Source organism: Mobula birostris, chromosome 7 (genome assembly GCF_030028105.1).
Source record: "Mobula birostris isolate sMobBir1 chromosome 7, sMobBir1.hap1, whole genome shotgun sequence".
NCBI classification, from domain to species: Eukaryota; Metazoa; Chordata; class Chondrichthyes; order Myliobatiformes; family Myliobatidae; genus Mobula; species Mobula birostris.
Window position 1 is genome coordinate 143,856,442 of NC_092376.1, and position 24,822 is coordinate 143,881,263.

Genomic DNA, 24,822 nt, shown 5'->3' on the forward strand with positions numbered 1-24,822 from the left:
TAATTCCTTTGTGTTTATTTAAACCATCTTCGGTCTCTTTGTTTAAACTGGATATCCCATGCCTGTAAACAACAGGAATTCTGCAGATGCTGGAAATTTAAGCAACACACATCAAAGTTGCTGGTGAACGCAGCAGGCCAGGCAGCAGCTCTAGGAAGAGGTGCAGTCGACGTTTCAGGCCGAGGCCCTTCGTCAGGACTAACTGAAGGAAGAGTGAGTAAGGGATTTGAAAGTTGGAGGGGGAGGGGGAGATTCAAAATGATAGGAGAAGACAGGAAGGGGAGGGATGGAGCCAAGAGCTGGACAGGTGATTGGCAAAAGGGGATACGAGAGGATCATGGGACAGGAGGTCCGGGAAGAAAGACAAGGGGGGGGGGAACCCAGAGGATGGGCAAGAGGTATATTCAGAGGGACAGAGGGAGAAAAAGGAGAGTGAGAGAAAGAATGTGTGCATAAAAATAAGTAACAGATGGGGTACGAGGGGGAGGTGGGGCCTAGCGGAAGTTAGAGAAGTTGATGTTCATGCTATCAGGTTGGAGGCTACCCAGACGGAATATAAGGTGTTGTTCCTCCAACCTGAGTGTGGCTTCATCTTTACAGTAGAGGAGGCCGTAGATAGACATGTCAGAATGGGAATGGGATGTGGAATTAAAATGTGTGGCCACTGGGAGATCCTGCTTTCTCTGGCGGACAGAGCGTAGATGTTCAGCAAAGCGGTCTCCCAGTCTGCGTCGGGTTTCCCATGCCTGTGTTTCATTTCCCACGGTTCAACCAGATGTATTGAAAATCTCTGGCTGAATTCATCTTTGATTTAATGGAGTGCATATTCATGTACTTTGTTAAATGTTCTGGTGGAGAAAACTGCAGTAGTGATAGACATTTAAAAACTACATTAGTGATAGCATATAAATGAAAATTTGATGTTCATCATTAATAATAAAACTATAGGGTTTGCAGTAAACTTTATACCTAATATGTGACTTTTGAGTTCTTGTGTTCCGTGTGTGTGTGTGTGTGTGTGTGTGTGTGTGTGTGTGTGTGTGAGATACAATGTCACAATGGTGCAAAAATAAAATACTGCAGATGTTGGAAATCTGAAATAAAACAGAGAATGCTGGAAATAGCTGATTAGGTATAAGAAATCCAAACCAGCACTCTAGGTCAGTGGAGGGCTATCTTCACTGAATGAGAATAGACCTGGTCAGGATAAAGTGTAATTCAATACTGATAGGTAAACAATTGGTGGCTTTTAAGGTATGGACTAGATACCTTCCCAGAATGAAGAAAGGTAAGGGAATTAAAACTAGAGCTCCTGGATGTTAGGTGTACAGAGAGGATAATAAACAATGAAAATAATTAGTTAGGGGCACATGGCTGGTGAACATCTTCAGTGAAAACCAAGCTGAATGTTGTAAATTGAAAGGGAAAGATAAACAGAGCTGTGGAGTCCACTTCCTAAAAAACCTGTCCCTTCTTTGCAACACAAAATATAATTACTTTCAAACTTATTCTAGTTTTGACGTATGGTCATCAATCTGAAAGATTAACCCTGCTTCTCCCTCCATGGATGCTGCCTGAATTGTTGAGTACAGCCAGCAATGTTTAAATTTCCTTTCACAGAGATGATTTTATCCCAATACTTGTCAGTAACCATGGTAGCTTCTATCCTATGCCTGAATATATTTTTGTTGAATGTTTAGAGGTTGCCTGACAGTCACTTCAATGGAGTGTGCATTCTGTACCTGAATAGACAGTGAGCTGGCCACAACATGAAGTTGCACCATTTTTGTTGGTAGCAACACAATTGTACAAGCCCGAATCTTCTGGAAAGGCTTCTGTAATTACCAGAGTGCAAACCTCTTCTGTAATAAATAGAAAAATTTCAATAAGTTAATTTTGTTAAATATTTTGTCCTGATTTTAAATGAATATCATTATAGTTGTACAGTGAAGAATGGTACAAGAAAACTGTTGTCAATCATTTTAAAGATTATTGCACATTTGACCCAGTTCACTATAGGACATTCTTTACAGCAGTGCCATCAATATGTATATTTGTAATCCTGTGACATTTTCAAAAATTAAACTTATAGAAAGAATGTTGTTAGATATTACCCCTTTTAACCCTTAATCCAATACTTAGTGATTTACACCGGTTGCTAATTAAGCAATGCTTTGATATTAAAATTCTCAGCCTTGGATTTCAGATCCCTGCACACTTTGCCCATACCTTTTTATTCTGTCCAGATTTATATCCTCCAAATGATGAACATAAGCAGTAGGAACTGGAGCGGACCATATTGCTGTTCAAGCTTGCTTTTACTCTACTATTCACTAACCTTAGGACAGATCTGATTGGACTCAGATCCATTTTCCTGTTTGTTACATTACCCTTTAGTTCAAAATCCCATATCTCTTGGCTTTGAATATATTCAAGACTGCTTCCACAGCACTCTGGCATAGAGAGTTCTCAAGATTCTGATGAAAGAAAAATCCTTCTCCTCTCTACCTTCAGAATCCATTATTCTGAAACTTATCTCCTGGTCTACATTCCTTCATGAAGGGAAATATTTTCTTAACATCTACCTTTAGTGGATATCCAATCGCCAATTCTGAACTTTTAAGAATCCCAAATTGAAGATAAATAGAATTATTTGCATTTTTTCACTATTAATTGTTTAATAGATCAAATTAAACTAATCCAACAATTTCCAGTATCGTAACTGGTTATACTTTATTCTTTCCTATGACACTTATTAAAGGCACATCAGGGGCATTGTGACGGGGTAAAATAATGATCAGATTACAAAACTTGGTACCTGTGGTATTATAGCATTGTAAGTTTTTCCTATGATTTTCTTTAAAATTGAGGCCTCTGTCGATCATGGATACTGCAAACTAGCTGTCTAGATATGCAAACCTGGGCAGTACAATATGGAGAGCATGCTGCGGTACAAGAAGCAAGTTTCCCCTCTCCACACATCGAATGAACCCAAAGGAACAGCAAAGACTGATATGGCTTGGCAAAAGCGGCATCGCAGAAGTTGCCACTCAGCATTGAACTCAATGTAGGACAACCTTAGGGATTCCAGCTCCGGATTTTTCCATCTGGGTTTACTTCGAAGCATTCCCCATGAGTGGGTATAGCCGCAAGGCAGATGAAGTTTGAGATCAGAGCTTTCTTTCTCCTTGATGAGCTGCCGGCCATGGCTGATGAGCCCCACCTGCCCGAAGTGACTGGTTTTAAGGCACCACTAACCCGCCTTTGCCTCTTCTTCTGTCAGTGGAAACAATCCCGCCGAGCTTAGTAGCTAAGCCACACGTGAAGGCCAGGAGCTCGACTTTGTTGTCAGAGACTATTTCAGCCGCACGCCTTTAAAGGCATTTAATAGGTAGTGGGAGCTTGTTCCCATTATCACACCTGGCTGTAATAACCTTAAGGAACATAAATCTGCACAATTAATCTGCTCAATATCGCAATATACAACTTTACTGTTTTACTTACAAGCAGCACACTAAGTGCAAACAGATTATTAAATGGAGCAGGAGAGTCATGAATATCAGTGCCTCTTTCACTGAACCTACTGTCCTGGCAACCTTGCAGAAGCACAAGGGATCAACTATTTATTCGACGCTTTCTCAACTCAGTAGAATATTGGAAATTCTGGAAGTCAGATGAATTTGAGGAAGAAAGCATATGAAATAAATAATCACAAATTTAAAAAAAACAGCTGTTTCAGAAGCATGCAAGGAAGTACAATATTTCAGGGTTGCCTCTTGAAGCCAAAGTCCCTGCTTTGATGTCAGAGTTAGTGGATTCCAAGCAATCAAAGTTATAAAGCCATTATAAAACTTAGAAAACACCCATGTTGAGTTAATACACGGAAAAGGCAACACTGATTCACTTTCTACATTTTCTGTTTCTCTATTACATATTAGTAAGAGGCTGTCAAATGCCGAATTTTTTTTCATCACAAAACCTAAGTTTAATGTGGATAGATTACTTAGATAAATAAAAAAGAAATTGCTGCAAATGCACAATCACTCAGGCAACAGCCTTGGAGACAGAAATGGCGTTAACATTTCAGATCAGTGACCTTTCTTTCTGATAGAAGATGAACAGCTTGAAACACTAACTCTGTTTCTCTGTTCACGGGTGCTGACTTTCCTCATATCCAGCATTTTCTGTTTTCATTTAGAATTTACAGTATTTCAAATTTCAAATGACTTAGATATTTGAAAGATACAATCAGTATTGCATTAGGATATACAATAGCTTCAGGTATTAGATTACTTTGAAAGATGCAATCAATATCCCAAGCAATGTGCCCAACAACTATCCTAAGACCATTAACTCAATGAATACAATTCAACAAGTAGGATGATGTCTGTGTTTAATAATTCTCTTGATACTTTAAACCTGAAGAATAAGCAGAGACACCAAAGGTAGTCAAAAGCTACAATAAATAAATGCAGAATTGTGAGAGATCTTCCTTGGTCTGATTGGGTGTAAGAACGGTAAGGTTTACCATTCTGGAGGGCCATCTGTCGGAGGCTCCAAGCACCTGCCAGAGGCTATTTCCATCAACACAAGAATCACAATCTTGTTTGCCATTTATTAAAGGATATTGAAACGGCAGTCATTTCAACACTGAAGAGTACAGCAATAATAACTCACTTCACTCTATTAGATTTACAGGTAATTAACTCTCAACTGTAATTACTTAGAAGGTGTTAAAATTGAAATCTCTGTCTTATATTATGGTAACGGTCACTACATGTAGATATATTCTGTATCATTCTATACCTTAATAATGTTAGATATAAAATAAAATACTTACCAGGTATTGCTGTTAAACAAGCCTCTACAAGTCAGACACATGTATGGAACAGAAAGAAGATACAAAAACGTTACTTTTCTACAAATAAGATCCTGGAAATCACTGGAATATGACAAGATGTTTAGAAATTGTGTTGATGTGACAGCGATAATAAATTACAATAATCTAAAGTACACTGATTTCATTTGTAGTTACTGAGATAATTTGCACAGTGATGAGAAGAAGCAGTTTACAAAACATTCATCTTATTTTGAAACTTTCCAAAGTGGTGATACACAGCTTTTCTTGTGCTATTTTTTAAATTGCCACTGCTTTGCATTTATAGTAACAGTAGTGAAAACCGAAAGTAAGCTACTGGCATGGTAAAGGAGCCCTGAACACCACCAGGGATAGTGGCCCTTCATTGCTGCCCTAAACACCAGTGGTGTAATAGGCAGTGAGAAGAAGAAGCTGAGAAGGAATGCTCTTTCACTGTGTAATAACCTATAACACAGTTACAAAGGCCTGACTTATGGACACCCCTACGTACAAACAAGCTCATTATATTATAAAATTCAAAACTCTTACGTATGTATAGCCAACATTCATAATAACAGCAGAACTAGTTTTCCCTCTCTACTCACAGTAATTGTTCTTTCCTGAAGTGTCATGTGCTTTTGATGGCATTCATTATAATTCTGTGGAGGCATGGTTACTATATCAAGTGATTTTTTTTGTGAATTTTCTAACTTATGGTCAAAATCAACTTACACAGTACATGTCTGTAAAAATAGAGTCCATTCATTACCTAGGGAGGGCTGTAAAGTAGTCTTTCTGTTTTTCATATTTTAAATACAATTAGAGTAATGAGCATATTAAAAAGGTGGTGATGGTAAAAATTATAATGATCATTTAAATGTGAACCTGAGGGTCAAACAGTATTTTATTACTCTTCACATCTAACCATGTGATCTATCTTGATTTCAGCCATATGTGGTTTATAAAATACATCTGGAGTGAAATCTTTTACTGGATTTGGTGGGTTAGTGGGTTTTAAGGGTAAAATTCACAAGGTTTCTGAGGGTAGTCGGTAGGATTTTAACTTTCAACTCGAGGATGAATGGTTAAATGCTAGCAAACCAAGCAGCTGGCACATTGGTATAAAATTTCTATGTGATCGAATTCAGTTATAAATGAAAAGGAAGTGGCTTGGACAACACAAACATTAAAAATATCCAAAAGCACTTTACACTGATCTTTAGAAACAATCCTTTAAAATGAGATTGCTTACTTTTCCTTAAAATTCGAAAATCTGCAGAGTCCTTGATTAACTTTTCCTCCTTGTACCACTGCACACTTAAAGGGGAGGAACCTTGGACTCGGCACTCCAGTACCACCAACTGACTCTTTGGTGATGTGACATCCTGCAAACACTGCAAGAAGTAGACACTATTTTACTTGATTATATTATAAACCAAACTACAAACCATAGCAACCATTTCTTAAAGAAGCTGTTTGTGAAAATCAAGTTTTGGTGCAAAAATTCTGTAGTACTGTTACTCTAGAACAATACCAGGAAATGCTGGAAACACTCAACACACAGCACTGATGTCATGCAGCATCAGTGGGAAGAGAAATGATCAACACTGGGTCAAGAATTCTTCACCAGAACTGGAAAATAAATAAAAGGTCGAGCAATTTTAGCTGCAGAGAGAGACAGGGTAAGGTAACCATCGAGGGTTAACATGGTAAAAGAAACTGATGGAGAGAGAGAGGAACAGAATTTCTTTATTGGAGAGGAATAGAGTTTCCTCAAGGTTGCTTGGGGGGAAAAAAAAACCAGAGAACTGATGCGACAATCTTATAAATGTGATTATTTCATTCAACACCCACTTTCTCTTATGACTATTCAGTTTTTGAATTTCTGCTGGTTTCCTCATGAATCTTCTTTAACAATATTTTCAGTTGCCTTTGTCCCTAATATTGTTGATGTTTAATAATCCCCAGGAGACGACTTAATGGAGATAACTAATTTGTTGGCATTCCAGCAAATATCTTGTTATTTTATATTAAATTTCATAAATGAAAGCCCAAGGAAACTAAAATTGCATTTGCACTTTGAAATATCAGTTGTTTTGCAAACAGTGTGATATGTGAGATGCCTTAGATATCAACATAAGTAATAAAATAACTCTGGCTGCTTTCCACCAATTGCCCAGGACACCTATAAGTTTTCCTTGAGCTGCTCATATCGTTTTACAATCACTTCAGAAATACTTTCATGTGGGAGGATCTGAACAGTAAGCTTCACAATATTTATTTTGTTTCTGTTAGTAATATTGCTTTAAAGTGAATGCCAGCATTGTGAATACAGAATGTTTTTTTTCACTTTATAGAAGCTTCAAGGGCTATCAGTTCCATTGCTTTCCATACTTAATCAAATGACAAACCTTTGTGCTAAGTAGAAATTAATATTAATAATGGGAATAATAATCACTTAAATATTAAGTTGGCGAGGTCCTACCAATATGGATTTTTTGCCATTGCTATTGTAGCTTATTAAGCTTTACAATTCAGTGAGTGAATTCATCAGTACTCCTAAGTGTGAGGAAGAATGGTAAGGGCATTACAAATTAATATGCTTATAGTTTATGCTACTGAAAATTTGGGAATCCACATGGTTAGGTCTGTGCAAATAAAAGTGTCTTTATTTATCACATGTACATCAAAACATACCGTGAAATGCATTGTTTGTGCCAGCAACAAACAATCTGAGAACCTCCTGGGGCAGCACAACAGTGTCACCAGCTTCCAGCTCCAACATAGCATAGCCACACCTTACTTCTGTTTTTATTAAGTGTAATCGTGAACAATAGCCAGATCAGAAATGCTGATCAAGTCAACTAGTTCCCAAAGAGAACTCTGACAGGCCAATCAGATGGTTCACTGCTGCTCAGCGATAGAACACAAAAAAAACCATATGTACAATTAAGAAACATTAAAAAAATAGTAGAAATACTGGAGTCATGATGATCATGATGAATTCTGCTGGAAAGAGACATTTATACACATTTATACTCCATAATTCAAAGAGATTGAAGGATAAGGTTGCAGGGTGACAAAACGTGGCAGGAGCACTTGGAACTAAAAATTAATCAATATCAGGAGAAAACAGCACCTACTCTTTCCGCACTGTTCTCCAGCAGTTTAAGGACTAAGTCCAGCCGGAACATAACTCACAAGTGCTCTTGAAAGTCAGGTATTAACCCTACCTACCAACAACCAAGCATTGCCATCCTGGTCCCCTTCATGATAACTTATGAAGAAGCATGTGACTTCCCTCCCAGAGATGATAGGTGTTTGTGCACTTGACTCTTGAAGGCTTGGACCCCATCGCCATGGATGTTTCCAACCACAGCATCTGGAAGGCTGTTCCAAATTCTGATAATACAGTGAAGGAAGCTTCTATCCAGTGTGTAGGTTCTCGCATCAGGCATAGAAACAGCATGAGCAGGCATAGATAAACTTGATCGCATGGTGCACCGTCTCTCATAAGATGAAGGCAGCATGGCGCGAAGGTCTGCAGGGCTGTGGCTGGTGTGCATTTTGTATAGCACAGTAGCTGTAGCAACCTGTCATCTGTGGTGTAAGCTACTGATGACTAGCTTCTCATGAGTTGTGGCTTCATCTACTCCTATAATCCTGAGAGCCTTTCTTTGAATGGAATCAAGCTGGCTGAAGACACTGTGAGGCATTTATCCATGATAAGCAGGCATACTCCATGATACTTCGTACCTGGGCTTTGTAAACCATAGCTCTGCCTTCTTTGTCTAGTTTGGATGCTACTTTCCGCAGATCTCCAAGCCTTTGTCCAGCCTTGTTTGAAATAGTGGAAAGGTGTTTATCCCACACCAGCTTGCTGTCAATATTAACACCAAGGATTACTAGCTCCTTCTTTAAATCCATACCTTAACTCATGTATCTCTTGGATGTGGGAGGAAATCGGAGCACCAAGAGGAAACCCACATGGTCAAAAGGAGAATGTACAAACTCCTTACTGACGGCAGTAGCAATATTCTGATCACTGGCACTGTGAAGCAGTATAAGGCCATAAGATACAGGAGCAAAATTAGGCCATTTCGTCCATTGAGTCTGCTCTACCATTTCATCATGGCTGATCCATTTTTCCTCTCAGCCCCAATCTCCTGCCTTCTCCCTGTATCCCTTCATGCCCTGACTAATCAAGAATCTAGAAATCTCTGCCTTAAACATAAAGACTTGGCCTCCACAGCTGCCTATGGCAACAAATTCCATAGATTCACCTCTCTCTAGCTAAGAACTTTCTCCTCGTCTCCAACTTAAAAGGACACCCCTCTATTCTGAGGCTGTGTCCTCTGGTCTTAGGGAACATCCTCTCCACATCTGCTTTATCGAGGCCTTTCACCATTCAGTAGATTTCGATGAGGTTACCCCTCATCCTTCTGAATTCCAATGAATATAGGCCCAGAGCCATCAAATGCACTTCATATGACAAGGCTGTCATAGTCTGGTCTGAGGTCCACATTCCGGTTCACGGTCCGGTCCGCAGACTCCGGACTGTGGGTCTTCCGGCTGTCCCTTGTTTCGGTTGGACTTAACCATAAGCACCTGATGCTTATCTTGGGGCTGAGAATATAAGTGGCCCTGGGATCAAGTGTGGTGGCTGGTTTGTCTCGTCAAGTCTCCCCTTGGACCACCCACTGGTGGAAGGCTAGTGCAGTCATCAGGATCTGGATTTGGCTGTTCCATAGCCTGCCGAAATTACCGGCTGCCTCGAGTCTTGGAGCCACCCCGGACCTAGCTCCCTTCCTGTCCCTGGCCTCTGTTGGGTAAGCCAGGCTGATTGCTGTTACCCTGGTTGGGTCCATCCCTCCCTGTCCTTGCCTCTGTGGGAGTAGAGTCCTGTGTCCTGCCCAGGAGTTGCCTTGAAGTACCCTTGCCCTGTCATGTCCTTGTCTAGCCTCCAGGAACCAGAGCCTCGCCATGTCTTCACCTAGTTTTTGGTCCGAGCCCAAGTCAAGACCCAAGTTCTGGGTCCTTGTCCAGTCTCTGGCTCGGAGTCCACGCCCAAGCTCCTTGTTCCCAGTCCCTCGTCCTGGTCCTGCTTTCCTAGGCTAGTTTGTTCCTGTCCCAACTCCTTGTCTGCATCCAGTCCTCCTGTCCCTAACTCTAGTTCTCTAGTCAAGTCCTGTTCCTGGTACTTCACTGTCTGTGTCTTGCACTTGGGTCTGTTCCCAACACCTTCCTCCCCCGCCCCCCACTGTGGCAAAGCCCTTCAATCCCAGAATCACTTTGGTGAATCTCCTTTGAACTCTCTCCAGCTTCAGCACATCCTTTCTAAAATAAGGGTCCAAAACTGCTCCCAATACTCCTTGCGAGGCCTCACCAGTGCTTTATGAAGTCTGAACATTGCATCCTTGCTTTTATATTCTAGTCCTCTTGAAATGAATTCTAACATTGCAATTGTCTTCCTCAGCACAGACTCAACCTTTAACCTTTAACCTTTAGGAAATCCTGTAAAAGGACTCCCATGTCTCTTTGCACCTCAGTTTTTTGTATTTTCTCTCCAGTTTGAAAATACCAGCCCTTTCATTTTTTCTACCAAAGTGCATGACCTTATACTTCCAAACACTATATTCCATCTGCCTCTACTTGACCTACTCTCCAAATCTGTCCAAGCCCTTCTGTAGCCTCTCTACTTTCACAAAGTCCCTCTACTTATCTTCATACCGTTTGCAAATTTTGCAACAAGGCCATCAATTCCATCATTTAATCACTGAAATATAAGTAAAAAGAAATGGCCCCCACACAGATCCCTGTGGAACACCTTGAGTCACTGGCAGCAAACCAGAAAAGGCTGCCTTTATTCCCACTCTTTGCCTCCTACCAATCAGCCACTGCTTTATCCATGCTAGAATCTTTCCTGCAATACCATAGGCCTGTAGCTTGTTAAGCAGTCTCATGTGTAGCAGCTTGTCAAAGGCCTTTGAAAAATCCAAGTGCACAACATCAACCAATTCTCCTTTGTCTATCCTGCTTGTTATTTCTTCAAAGATTTCTAATAGATTTGTCAGACAAGATGGTCCCTTGATGAAGCCATGCTGTCTACAGCCTATTTTATCATGTACCTCCAAGTACCCCAAAACCACATCCTTAATAATCAACTCCAACATTTTCCCAACCACTGAGGTCAGATTAACTGGCTTATAGTTTACTTTCTTCTGTCTCTCTTTTCTTGAGGAGTGGTATAACATTTACAATTTTCCATTCTTCCAGAACCATTCCACAATCTAGTGATTCTTGAAAGATCATTACTAATGCCTCTGCGATCTCTTCAGCTACCTCTTTCAGAACACTGGGGTGTACATCATCTGGTTCAGTTGACATTTACCTTCAGACCTTTCAGTTTCCCAAGAACCCTCTCCCAAGTAATGGTAACTACACACACTTCATGACCCCTGACACCTGGAACTTCCACCAGGTATCTTCCACAGTGAAGACTGAAGTAAAATACTTCTTCATTTTGTCCGCCATTTCCTTGTCCCCCAATACAACCTCTCCAGCATCGTTTTCCAGCAATCCATTCTCCACTCTCACCTCTCTTTTACACTTTATGTATCTGATGAAATATTTGGTATCCCCTTTAATATTATTGGCTAGCTTACTTTTGTATTCCATTGATACCTTCTTAATGACTTTTATAGTTGCCTTCTGTTGGTTTTTAAAAGATTCCCAATCCTCTAACATCCCACTATTTTTTTGTTTTATTATATGCCCTCTCTTTGGCTTTTATGTTGGCTTTGTCTTCCCTTGTTAGCCATGGTTGAGTCATCTTGCCTTTAGAATACTTCTTCCTCTTTGTGCTGTACAGTGCCCTTTTTTTTGACACTGATCAACAGAAAAAGTCTCTTTCATAGCAAGGTGAAAATAGATCTCTACAAAGTGATCTAAATTAACTCCAAATATAAAATACAAAAATAATAGATTGCATAAGTATTCACCTCCTTTAATATAACATGTCAAATCATCACTGGTGCAGCCAATTGGTTTTAGAAGTCACATAATTAGTTAAATGGAGGTCACTGTGTGCAGTTAAGGTGTTTCAATTGACTGTAGTAAAAATACACCTGTAATTGGAAGGTCCAACTGCTGGTGAGTCATTATCCTGGCAAAAATTACACCATGAAAACAAAGAAACACTCCAAGCAACTCTGCAAAAAGATATTGAAAAGCACAAGTCAGGAGATGGATACAAGAAAAATTCCATGTCGTTGAATATCCCTTGGAGTACAGTTAAGTCAGTCATGAAGAAATGGAAAAAAATATGGCACAGCTGTAAATCTGCCTAGAGCAGGCTGTCCTCAGAAACCAATTGACTGCAAGAAGGAGACTAGCGAGGGAGCCCACCAAGAGACCTATAACAACTCTGGAGGAGTTGCAAGCTTCAGTGACTGAGATGAGAGAAATTGCACATGCAGCAACTGTTATCTGGATGCTTCACCAGTTGCAGCTTTATGGGAGAGTGGCAAAGAGGGAGCTACTGTTGGGGGAAAAAAAAACAGACATGAAATCTCAGCTAGAGTTTGCCAGAAGGCATGCGGCAGACTCTGAAGTCAGCTGGAAGAAGGTTCTGTGGTCTGGTGAAATCAAAATTGAGCTTTTTGGCCATGAGACTAAATGCCATGTTTGGCATAAGCCAAACACTGCACATCATCAAAAACACACCATCCCTACCGTGAAGCATGGTGGTGGCTGTATCATGCTGTGGGGATGCTTCTCTGCAGCAGACCTTGGAAGGCTTGTGAAGGGATGGGGTAAAGGAATGCATCAAAATACAGGGAAATCCTGGAGGAAAACCTGATGCAATCTGCAAGAGAATTGCAATTTAGGAGATTTGTTTTCCAGCAAGACAATGGCCCCAAGCATAAAGGCAAAACTACACAGAAATGGCTTAAAAACAACAGAGTTAATGTTCTAGAGTGGTCAAGTCAAAGGCCAGACTTCAATCAAATTGAGAATTTGTGGCTGGACTTGAAAAGGGCTGTTCACTCATGATCCCTGTGCAATCTGACAAAGCTTGAGCAGTTTTGTAAAGAAGAATGCAGAAAAATTGCAGTGTCCAGATGTGCAAAGCCAATAGACAGACTCAAGGGTGTAATTGCTGCCAAAAGGTGCACCTACTAAGTACTGACTTGAAAGGGGTGAGTTATTATGCAATCAATTATTTTATGTTTAATAATTGTAATAAATTTGGACCAAATTGTAGAGATTTGTTTTCACTTTGACATGAAAGAGTCTCTTCTGTTGATCAGTGTCAAAAAAGCCATATCTGCTGTGATTCAATGTTGTAAAACAATAAAATGTGAAAACTTTCAAAGGGGGTGAATACTTTTTATAGGCACACTATATATTCTGTGCCTTTTGAATTGCTTCCAAAAGTTCCAGCCATTGTTGCTCTGCCATCATCCCTGCCAGTGTTCTTTTCCAATCAATTCTGGCCCACTCTGTAATTCCCTTTACTGCACTGTAATACTGATTTTAGCTGACTTTAGCTTCCCATTCTCCTTTTCAAATTTCAGGGCGAATACGATCATATTATGACCACTCGTCCGCAAGGGTTTTTTTTTACCTCAAGCTCTCCAATCAATTCCCGTTCATTGAACAAGGCCCAATCCAGAAGTTGACCCCCTGTGGACTCAACCATGAGCTGCTATAAAAAGCCATTTCATGAGCATTCTAGAAATTCCCCCTCTTGGAATCCTGCACCAACTTGATTTTCCCAATCTACCTGCATATTGAAATCCCCCATGACAATTGTAACGTTTCCCTTTTGGCATGAATTTTCTATCTGCTGTTGTAATTTGTGGACCACATCCTCACTACTGTTTGGGGCTCTGTATATAACCCCCATCAGAGTCTTTTTACCTTTGCAGTTCCTTAGTTCTATCCTTAATAATTCAACACCTTCTGACCCTATGTCACCTCTTTCTAATGATTCTATTTCATTTTTTACCAACAGAACAACATCACTCCCTTTGCCTTCCTTCCTGTTCTTTCAATACGGTGTGTATCCTTGGTCATTAAGCTCCCAGCTCTAATCTTCTTTTGGCTATGATTCAGTGATGCCGACAAGATCATACCTGCCAATCTGTAACTATGCTACAAGTTCATCTACCTTATTCCATATATTGTGCGCATTCAAGTATGACACCTTCAGCCCTGTATTCACCCTTTTTGATTTTGTCCACCTTTTATGCTGCAACTCAACCTGTTGACTGCAATTTTGTCCAATCATCAGGCTCTCCTTGATCAGAGTGTCACAAACATTGCCTCTGTTTGTAAACCAGCTACTCTACCTCGTCTTCAGCACTATCACTCTGGTTCCCTTCCTCCTGCCAAATTAGTTTAAACCCTCATGAACAACTCCAGCCCAACTGCCCACGAGGATATTGGATCCCCTTGGGTTCAGGTGTAACCTGTACCCTTTGTATAGGTCGTACCTTCCCCAGAAGAGATCCAAGTGATCCATAAATCTGAACCCCTGCCCCCTGCATCAATTCTTCAGTCACGCATTCACCTGCCAAATCATCTTCTTACCCTCACTGGCACATGGCACAGGCAGCAATCAAGAGATTATTACCCTGGAGGTCCTGTTTCTCAGCTTTCTATCTAGCTTCCTAAAATCTCTCTTCAGGACCTCCTCACTTTGTCTACCTATGTCATTGGTGCAAACATGTACCAAGACTTCTGGCTGTTCACCCTCCCTTCCCCTTGATGAAGCCATCCAAGACATCGCTGATCCTTGTACCAGGGAGGCAACATACCATCTGGATGTCTTCATCACACCTAGAACACCTCATCTCTGATCCTCTGACTATGGAATCTCATCACCACTGCAGTCCTCTTCACCTCTCTGCTCTTCTGAGCCACAGCACCAGACTCAGTACCAGAGACCCAGTCACTATGGCTCCCCCCGGTAGGTCATCTCCCTCAATAATATCTAAAATTGTATACATTATTTAGGAGAATGGCTACAGGTGTATGCTGCACAGGTTGTGCATTTCCCCTCCTTCTCCTGACAGTCACCCAGTTACCTGTGTCCTGCAACCTAGGACGACTACCTCCCTATAGCTCCTCATTCTCCCATACGAGTCGAAGGTCGAAGGTCATCGAGCCTTAATACGTTCTCTCAGGAACTGCAGCTCGATGTACCTGGTGTAGATGTGTTTATCTCACAGACATCCCACATACAGTAAAAAACACTGCCCCTGGACCTATTCTCATGACACTACTATGCCCTAACATATAAGAACAGAAAGATAGTGACTTACAAGATACTTTATCTCACCCAAACCTAATCTCACCTAAGCCTGATAAACCAAAACCACTCACAATGGCTGCTCTTCTTGCACTCAAGTTATTTTTATTGTCCCTTTCTAATGAATCCCTCTTGCTGATTGGTTGCTCCTCAACTCAGAGAATGCCATGAAGCTCTACCCTTGTAATCTTGATCTCCATTCTGATTGAAAGGTAGCTCTTTTTAATGCACCCCTGATGTTGATTGCCCAACTGTGCTACCCAAGTAAGACCTGTGAAGGTTCTTGTACTGATGGAAATGGGTGCTAGCAGGTCAGGTTGAACGTGAATAAGATCTGGGCCAACACAGCCTGCTTTTCAGGATCTGATTGGTTCCATATATATAATTGGAACTTTTCTACATTTGATTCATGCAGTTTCACACTATACTGAGGATCACAAGGCATTAGAAGGTTGCCTCATAAAGCTCCAATCCAAGGAATTCAATGCAAAAGTTCAAGATCAAGTTCAAGTTTAATGTCAGTCTACCATAAATATGTAGTTCCAAGTTCACAGTATTATTAAAGTACATATACGTCACCGTATACAACCCTGAGGTTCATTTTCTTGTGGGCATACTGAATAAATCCAATAGCCATGAGATAAAGAGTACTTGAAAATAAGTCCATCGGTTGTGAGAACATTTCAATAATGCAGGTGTGAAGTTGAGTGAACCCTTTGGTTAAAGAGCCTGTTGGTTGAAGAGTAATAACTGTTTCTGAACCTGGTGGTGTGAGTCCTGAGGCTCCTGTGCCACCTTCTTGATGGCAGCAGCGAGAAGAGAGCATGACCTGGATAGTGGTGATCCCTCATGATGGATGCTGCTTTCCTGCAACGACGCTCCATGTAGATGTGCTCAGTGGTGGGGAGGGCTTTACCCATGATGGACTGGGCTGCATCCACCACTTTTTATAGGATTTTCCGTTCAAGGGCATTGGTCTTTCCATAGCAGACTCTGATGCAGCTGGTCAATGTACTCTCCACCATACATTTCTATTGCTTTCCATATTTAATCAAATGACAAGCCACTGTGCCAAGTTGACATTAATATTAGTAGTAGGGATAATAATCACTTAAATAGTAACAAGATTCTAACAATATGAATTTCCATAGAACATCTATACAAGTTTGTCAAAGTTTTAGATGTCATGCTGAATCTTCGTCAACTCCTAAGGAAGTAGAGGCACTGCCATGCTCCCTTTGCAATTGAGCTTGCGTGCTGGGCCCAGGCCAGGTCATCTGAAATAATAACACCAAGGAATTTAAAGCTCTGACCCTCTCCACCTCTGATCCTCTGATAGGAACTGACTCATGGACCTCTGATTTCCTCCCCTGAAGTCAAAAATCAGCTCCTTCATCTTGGTGACATTGAGTAAGAGTTGTTGCACCACTCAGCCAGATTTTCAATCTCCCTTCTGTATGCTGATTCATCATCACCTTTGATTTGGTCTACAACAGTGGTGTCATCAGCAAGGTTGATCATGACACTGGAGCTGTGCTTAGCCATGCAGTCATAAGTGTAAGGTGGGTAGAGCAAGACACTAAGCACACAGCCTTGTAGTGCACCTGAGATGATAGAGATGTTGTTGCCAATCTGAACTGACTGGGGTCTGCAAGTGAGGAAATTGCACGAAAAGATATTGAAGCCAAGGTCTTGGAGCTTATTGATTAGTTTTCAGGGTATGATGGTATTGAATGCTGAGCTGTAGTTGATAAAGAGCATCCTGATGCATCTTCATTGTGCACATATTCCAGAGTTGAATGAAGAGCCAATGAAATGGTATCTGCCGTGGACCCATTGTGACAGTAGGCAAATTGGAGCAGATCAAAGTCGCTTCTCAGGCTGGAGCTGATATGTTTCATCACCAACCTCTCAAAACACTTCATCACTGAGGATGTAAATGATGCTGGGTGATAGTCATTGAGATAAGTCACCATGTTCTTCTTAGGCATTGGTATAACTGAAGCTGTCTTGCAGACTGCTGAAGCAAGTGGTTAAAGATCTCAGTGAACACTCCACCCCGTTGATCAGCACAGGTCTTTCCTACTCGGCCAGGTGCCCTGTCTGGGTCAGATGCTTTTCCTGGGTTCACCCTCCTGTAGAATGCTGTCATGTCAGCCTCAGAGACTGAAATCACAGGATCGTTGGGAGCTGTAGGAGTTTGTGATGGTTCCTCCATGTTTTGACAGTCAAAGCGAGCGTAGAAGATGCATAGAAAATAGGAGAGCATTGAGCTAAACGAGACATTGCTTCTCAAGGGCCAAGGAGCAGAACACAGTCCATATAGTCACACACAGCACGCATACAATCCAGCACTCACAGTCACAAAATAGCACAAGTGGCACGGCCTGAAGATTGACAGGTTGACATAAAGTGTGAGATGCATGTTAATGTCAGACAGTATAATGTTACTGGCACTAATTAATAAAACAAGCCATAGCATATATATGAAACAGCAGCAATAAAAAATGAAAGGAGACCAGTCCATGACGAGAGTGTGTCTGTGGGTTGGGGAGTGTGGGGGGCAGGGCTTCCAGACAGGGTGTGCATATGTGGATGGTGGTAGTAGGGTGGTAAGACGTCTAACAGGCTGGGGATAGAAGCTGTTACTCAACCTGACAGTTTTGGTTCTTATGCTGTTTGACCTTCTTCCTGATGGCAGGAGATCAGAGAGATTGTGGGAAGGATGGAAATGGGCTGTGGGCACTGTATATGCATCATTTCTGATATACAATATGTCCTGAATGGGGAGGGTGGAAGAGGAACCTCGATGATGTTTTTGAGCAGTCCTCACTATCTGTTACAGGGACTTGTGATCTGATGCATTGCAATTCCCATACTAGATGGTGATGCAGCTGGTCAGGACCCTCCCGATGGTGTTGCGGTGGAATGTGATGAGAATGGGCTGGGGGGAGGGTGGTGCTGGGGGTTTGGCGAGGAAGCCTCAGTGGAAGCGCTGGTGTACTCTCTTGCCCAAAATCTGGGGTTATGCAGTTTTGAGGGAATTCCAGACCATCAAGAAATCCAAAAAGTGACGCAAGCTCAACAGTTCTGACTGCCTACTTAGTCATTTACAGGACATAAGACATCACTGGCAAGGGCATAATATATGAAGAATTCCTAATTGTTCTTGAGAAGGTGGTAACGCCTGTCCTCTTGAGCCACCGTAGTTCACACATCCAATCCTTTTCCAGTAAATGGAAATTTAAAAAATTACAGATGCTGGAATAAAACCAGAAAATATTTGAAATATTTACCAGGTTAGCCAACAAATGTGGAAGGGAGATGGAGTTATTGTTTCCATTCTATGACCCTTCATCAGAATCTGTTCTGATGAACTTCTGGATTTGAAATTAAAGCTATGTTCTCTTAGAACAGATGCTACCTAACCCTCTAATGTGTTTTCAGCATTTTTTGTTTTATTTCAACTCTCCAACATCTATAAGTTTTCTTTTGATTTTCATGCAGATGGATAAGATCTGAACTAATAAGAAAAAACACTGGTCAGGCACTCCTGAAGAGAGAGGAATTGAGTTAAGTTTCAGTTTTGTTCAGATCTGACAAAGGATCTTTGATCTAAAATGTTAATTTAGTTTATTTTCCTAGGGATGCTGCCTAACCTGCTGAACATTTCCAATATTCTCTGTTTTCATTTCAGTGTACTTTATTCCCACCTTGAGAGTTAAGCAGGGAGTCCACTTTAGGTTGTGATGATGAAGATATTGCTGAAGATCTGTCGACAAGTCTCAAGGGGCACCATCCCAGCAGAAATGCAGGACAACCATAACCTATCTAAATATATACTTGCATAGTCTGCACTCACAACATAATGCCATAATTCACCACAATTCTGAAAGAAATTTGAAGCCACAAACACACATAGACATTGAACTACTAAAGTTTCTGAAGCCAGGAAGAGAATTGGAAAATTGTTATGTTTCTCTAAGGATTAATGAAATGTTGTTCTGCAAATGGAAAATTAAGTGAAAGCTTAGTGTGAATCGCAAAATGCAAAGATCAAAATGAACAAATCCTCTATCATTTACCTTTGTAAATACTGGAGCATTCCCTGTTGAAGCTCCTGAATAAGTAGGAAACTGGTGCCTTTTGGTCTGTAAAAATAAGGAAATTCAAAGTTTAAATACTTCATTAGTAAATAGGAAAATTTCCTCAAAAACATAGTTTTTAATCCTTTGTAAAAAGCCAAGAGATTTCTATGATGTTTTTTTCCCATTGTTTTGACTTAATAAAATAACTGAGTTGAAGCTTTTGATTCAAGGCGTTCTGGAATAATGGGGAACATGCTCCTGAAGATTTTGTTTTTTTTTAAAGGTAGTTTTGCTAAATTAAATTCCATTATTTTGATTGGAAGAAAGTATAGAGAGGATGCCAGAGGTACGTTTTTCACACAGGGAGTGGTGAGTGCATGGAACTCCCTGCCCTGCCATGGGTGGTGGTAGAGGCAGGTACATTAGGGGCATTTAAGAAACGCTCAGATAGGCACATGGATGATAGAGAAATGGAGGACCGTATTGGAAGGAAGTGACATACACAGGATGCTGGAAGAATTCAGCCGGTCAGGCAGTGTTTATGGAGAGGAATAAACAGTTGACGTTTCAGGTCGAGACCCTTCATCAGTCCTGGCTAGGAGGATAGGGTTAAATTGATATAAAGATCGGTACAACATCGTAGGCTGAAGGATCTGTACTTCACTGTAATATTCTATGTTCCTGTGTTCTATAATTCTCCCTTAAAATTCTCAAGGAAATTATTCATTTTAAATTATGCAATTAAAAGTAGTTCATGCCAGTTTCTTGTGATCCATGTGTCACTTTAGGCTACTGTTGCTATCTGGACAATACTTGTAGTTTGATAAATTGCATTTATTGTACAAATATTACTCCCTTACATTGAAGCGTTGAAAGAGAAGCAGTTTCTAGACCTCTGTTTAAAGTAATCTTCTGATTTAACAAATACATTGCTGTTCACTACCTGCTGGGTATGATCAGATGATGTCTGAACAGGTTTGGTGCACGTCTGAGGTTTCGTAGGACACGCAGAACCTTCAATTCCCGAAGAAGAGGCTAATGTTAATGACAAGGTTGCTGCTTTCCTCTGTACCCTGATGAGAAGAGTCATTTTATAAAATGGAAATGAATAACTTTGTTTTATAGAAATATTTGTATTTAATTTGTACTATGCTTTCACCAGGTGAATCACTGGATAAAAATCTTGCCTCTAAAGGTTATGGTTTAAACCCCATTCTCAGGCTTCAGTTCGAAGTCTGGGTTAATACAGGTTTGGGGGAATGTAGCATTCTCTGAGGTACAACAACTCTAAATACGATTTTGAATCAAAGTGCTCTCCATCTTCTGTATATACGTATCCAGAAAATCACATACTACTGTTTCAAAGAACAACAGAGGAGCTCTCTCTTCTTGATACTTTTCATTTGTCTATAAAAGCTAACCATCCGGTTATGGTACATTCCTATTTGTGGTTATTATGTGTGGGTATATAGGAGGTTTTACAGTCTCCCCTCAATTGTGACTTGTTCAGATTTACAACTTGGTCTCAGAGGCACATTGTAAACAAGTCATATTCAAAGTTGGCACCAAATGAACAGAGGCGGTTGCACTTGATGACCAAAATATGTCAGTGGTGACAGATGATATTTAATATGATGACGTGTGACGATCAGAAGAAAAGTGGATTATGAAGTTCAAAAGGGTGGGTTTTGGAAAAGGTCCGAGATTTATAGTAAACATGTGACCTGAAATAATCAGTTACTATGGAGAAGTTGTTAACAAAGCAAATGGGGTACAGAGCTTTATAGCCAGAAATGTAACATACAAGTCAAAGGAAACTTTTATTTTTAATCATACTGAACTATGGTTAGATCCCGCCTTCTTTGGTGTGGTCCGGTTTGGTTGTTAAGACACGAAACAAAATATTCCAAAATAACAAAATTTCCAAAATATTCCAAAATAACAAAATTTTCAGAAGAAAAGTGGATTATGAAGTTCAAAAGGGTGGGTTTTGGAAAAGGTCCGAGATTTATAGTAAACATGTGACCTGAAATAATCAGTTACTATGGAGAAGTTGTTAACAAAGCAAATGGGGTACAGAGCTTTATAGCCAGAAATGTAACATACAAGTCAAAGGAAACTTTTATTTTTAATCATACTGAACTATGGTTAGATCCCGCCTTCTTTGGTGTGGTCCGGTTTGGTTGTTAAGACACGAAACAAAATATTCCAACAAAGCAGCCAGTAGAGATGAATCGTAATATTTATCCCTCCACTTAGCGTGGGAGAAACATACAAACTCAATAACCCTGGGCTTTTCTCTCTTTATGGCAGTATGTGAAATTGTAAAACTAGGAAAACATACAGTAGCTTTAAATCATACAATGACTCAAGGTTGAGAAGCTTAGGTTATTATCAGTCTTTTGGAAAAGAATTATGAGGAATTTTGTCATGCATTTATAGATTCTTCATTTGAACAACAAATACAAATGTTTTATTAAACAATAACTTAATATTATTCCATACTTACTGGGGCATGATGTTTTCCGTAATACATGGAACTGAATGTTGTTCTCTTTGTTGAATCTGTATTAATCATAACAAAGGAGTTGGATTAAATCAATTTAGAACTTTAGTGTGGTTTTGTATTCCTATCTGCTGAAAAACAGGTTGTTGCACTGATTTAAATCAACATACAATATTTAACATCTGCTCTAACAGAGAAAATTTGAAAACCATTCACACTTTCAGTTAACAAACGTAAGTACAGATTCTGCCAAATTACATTGCATCGTTACATTTTCTTTTTGTTTAACTATGTTATATCCTATTAAGCTGTGAAGCTTTTTGCCAAGGCATACCATGCTTATTTACTTAACAGCCTTCAGCTTTCACAAAGGTCTCATAAATTCTAAAGAAATATGGAAATACAATATTTAGATACAAAAGCAAAAAAGATAGGCACTGAGAACAGAAAATATTGTGAAATAAATGGAATAGGCTGACTGAGGATATTTATTATAGATTTACTCCTGCTCAACCATTTTCCCACTGTATGGCATCCTTTAGTTAATCTGCTGAAATTAGAGTTTAGCAACAAGGGAATGGGAAAGGCAAAATCTAAATGTATTTTCTTTCTGTCTCCATGTCCTGATTGTGTTCTCCAGGCGCTTGCTCAGTGAGTAAGAATATATTACATACTTTTAAAACAGTTAATAGTTTAATGTAAATAATTTTGATTGCTTTCTAACCTAACAATAACTACACAATTCAAACAGCAAACCATACCAGTTAGTGCTGTTACAGTTACGTAATGCTGTTCTTTGAACCACACTAGTTTAAAGCAAGGTTCTCTCTTTCTCTGATGTTCTTCTATATATGTAGTGGTTAAGATTTTCTGCCTCCAATCTCCTTTTTCTCCCTCTTCAGCAAGAGAATTCAATTGTTGCTCATTGGGGCTTAAATTTCAATTCTATATTTGAGATAGCGTTCTTTTGTTTTCAATCTACTTAATAAGTCATTAGGACGTATAACCTTTAAAATGTAAGCTTGAAATCATTAGACATCTTTTTGCTTCTTAGCAATCCTTTTGTTTAAAAAAAACTTTACATGAAGCTGATATTTTGTCTTTTCTTTGATACCATGCGTTTTATCTTTTTTTTAAAAACTTGCATTCTATTGCATTGTAAAATTCAGAAATGTAATAAGTTCTATTTGCATCATACATATTGTACATATGTGGCAGCCTTATTTAAATGTAACAGTAACTCCTGTGAAAAGGACAGAACTTGACCCTCTGTATCAGGGAGCACACTCCCTGTAACCTGATACCATTTTAAAGCAGTGACTTTTGTGGAGATGTTCATTATGAAAAACAGCAACCAAAATAAAAATGAGAGGAAAAATCATGGTGCTGCAGAACTCTGAAGTCCAGACAACTAGTGCAGTTTTAGCTTTTCTAACCAAGTGCCCTCGAGTTACGTTATAGCCATAAAATATTTAAGAACAGAATCACTAAGCAACGGTGTTTAGGAATTTTGTATTTTAGTTGCATACTGTTCCATACACCAGGTTAATTATCAATAATATTTGTGACTGAGCCAGACCAAAGTTGATTGCTCCTGATGTTTCATTGACTGAGAGTTGTCTGCTCACTTTGCTGAACTGGGACCAGTCATAGTCCAGATCATTATCATTATCATGTCCAATTTAAAATTGGACATCAGTCAGATAATATCAAATTGACTCTTTTTACTTGTTATCTATTTAGCCACTCTTCAGCTATTGCAAGTGAACAGTTGATCATCAGAAATAATTGTTCATTAACAAACAAATGGATAAAGCTTCCTATTTTTGGATTTGGGGTTAATGTTGCTGGTAATTCTGTAACACTGTCACTGGTTTCCCACAATTTGTTTTGAATAAAGTGTCTTTACCTCAGTATTTGCTGAACTAGAATTATTTATCACTGCATAACAGCAGCAGATGTTAAAGTTGTACATTTAGTTACCACAAATATTATTATTCCCCTTAAAGGCTGAAACAAGAAAGGTGTTTTTTGTGTCATCTGAATCCAAAATCTACCCTTGAGCTATATTCTCTGTTTATGTGCCAAATCATGAGCTCAGTCTTTGCCAACCTGTTTTTTTTGTTAGCTTCAAACGTCCCTCTCTCCGATACACAGACACCTGTACAAATAACATTCAGAATTCTTATGTAAGCAAATTTTAAAAATGGAGTCTCATTCTGTTTACTCTTGAAAGGCCTTGGCTCAAAACATCGACTGTTCATTTCCCTCCATAGATGCTGCCTGACCTGCTGAGTTTCCCCAGCATTCTCTGTGTGTAACTTCATGCTACTGACTTATTTGCATAATTGCTACATTCAGCCAAGAATGACAGTACCTACAAATTTATTGGCTGCATGCCTTAGCAAGGAATCCTTTGTTAAGAGGCTTGCGTCGTTTGAGGCTAGTCTGTGCTTGTTAAAGGGAGAGTAATTGGTAGCAGTGAAACACTGATTTGGAAAACATTATAAGATTAGGATAATGGGCAAGAAAATAGCAAATGAAATACAATGTTGGAAAATGCATGGTCATGCACTTTGATAGTAGAAATAAATGTGTGGACTATTTTCTGAATGGGGAGAAAATGCAAAAATCTGAGATGCAAAGAGACTTGGGAGTCCTTGAGCAGAACACCCTGAAGGATAACTTGCAGGTTGAATCGATGGTGAGGAAGGCAAATGCCATGTTAGCATTCATTCCATGTTAGCACTCATTTCAAGAGATCTAGAATACAAGAGCAGGGATGTGATGTTGAGGCTTTATAAGGCACTGGTGAGACCTCAACCTGTGTATTGTGAACAGTTTTGGGCCCCTCATCTTAGAAAAGATGTGCTGGTATTGGAGAGGTTTCAAGAGGAGGTTCACAAGGAGGTTTCCAGGAATGAATGGTTATCATACGAGGAACCTTTGATGGCTCTGGGTCTGTACTTGCTGGAATTCAGAAGGATGAGAGCAGATCTCATTGAGACCTTTCGAATATTGAAAGGCTTAGACAGAGTAGATGTGGAAAGGA

General features: G+C 39.8%; 1 protein-coding gene across 4 annotated transcripts in view; it reads right to left on the reverse strand.

Moving 5' to 3' along the window:
* LOC140200477 (myotilin-like) overlaps positions 1 to 24,822 on the reverse strand; it is a 160,256-nt gene that overhangs the window by 97,345 nt on the left and 38,089 nt on the right. For 2 of the 4 annotated variants that reach the window (XM_072263849.1, XM_072263853.1), the window contains exons 2-7: positions 21,774 to 21,829; positions 20,208 to 20,337; positions 19,262 to 19,327; positions 6,111 to 6,252; positions 4,841 to 4,864; positions 1,743 to 1,862 (exon numbers count right to left, since the gene is read on the reverse strand). In XM_072263849.1, coding sequence (XP_072119950.1) covers positions 1,743 to 1,862; positions 4,841 to 4,864; positions 6,111 to 6,252; positions 19,262 to 19,327; positions 20,208 to 20,337; positions 21,774 to 21,781 — 490 coding nt within the window. In that variant the 5' untranslated portion in view covers positions 21,782 to 21,829. The remainder of the gene's footprint in view (positions 1 to 1,742; positions 1,863 to 4,840; positions 4,865 to 6,110; positions 6,253 to 19,261; positions 19,328 to 20,207; positions 20,338 to 21,773; positions 21,830 to 24,822) is intronic. The other 2 variants (XM_072263851.1, XM_072263852.1) reach the window with 1 other exon arrangement.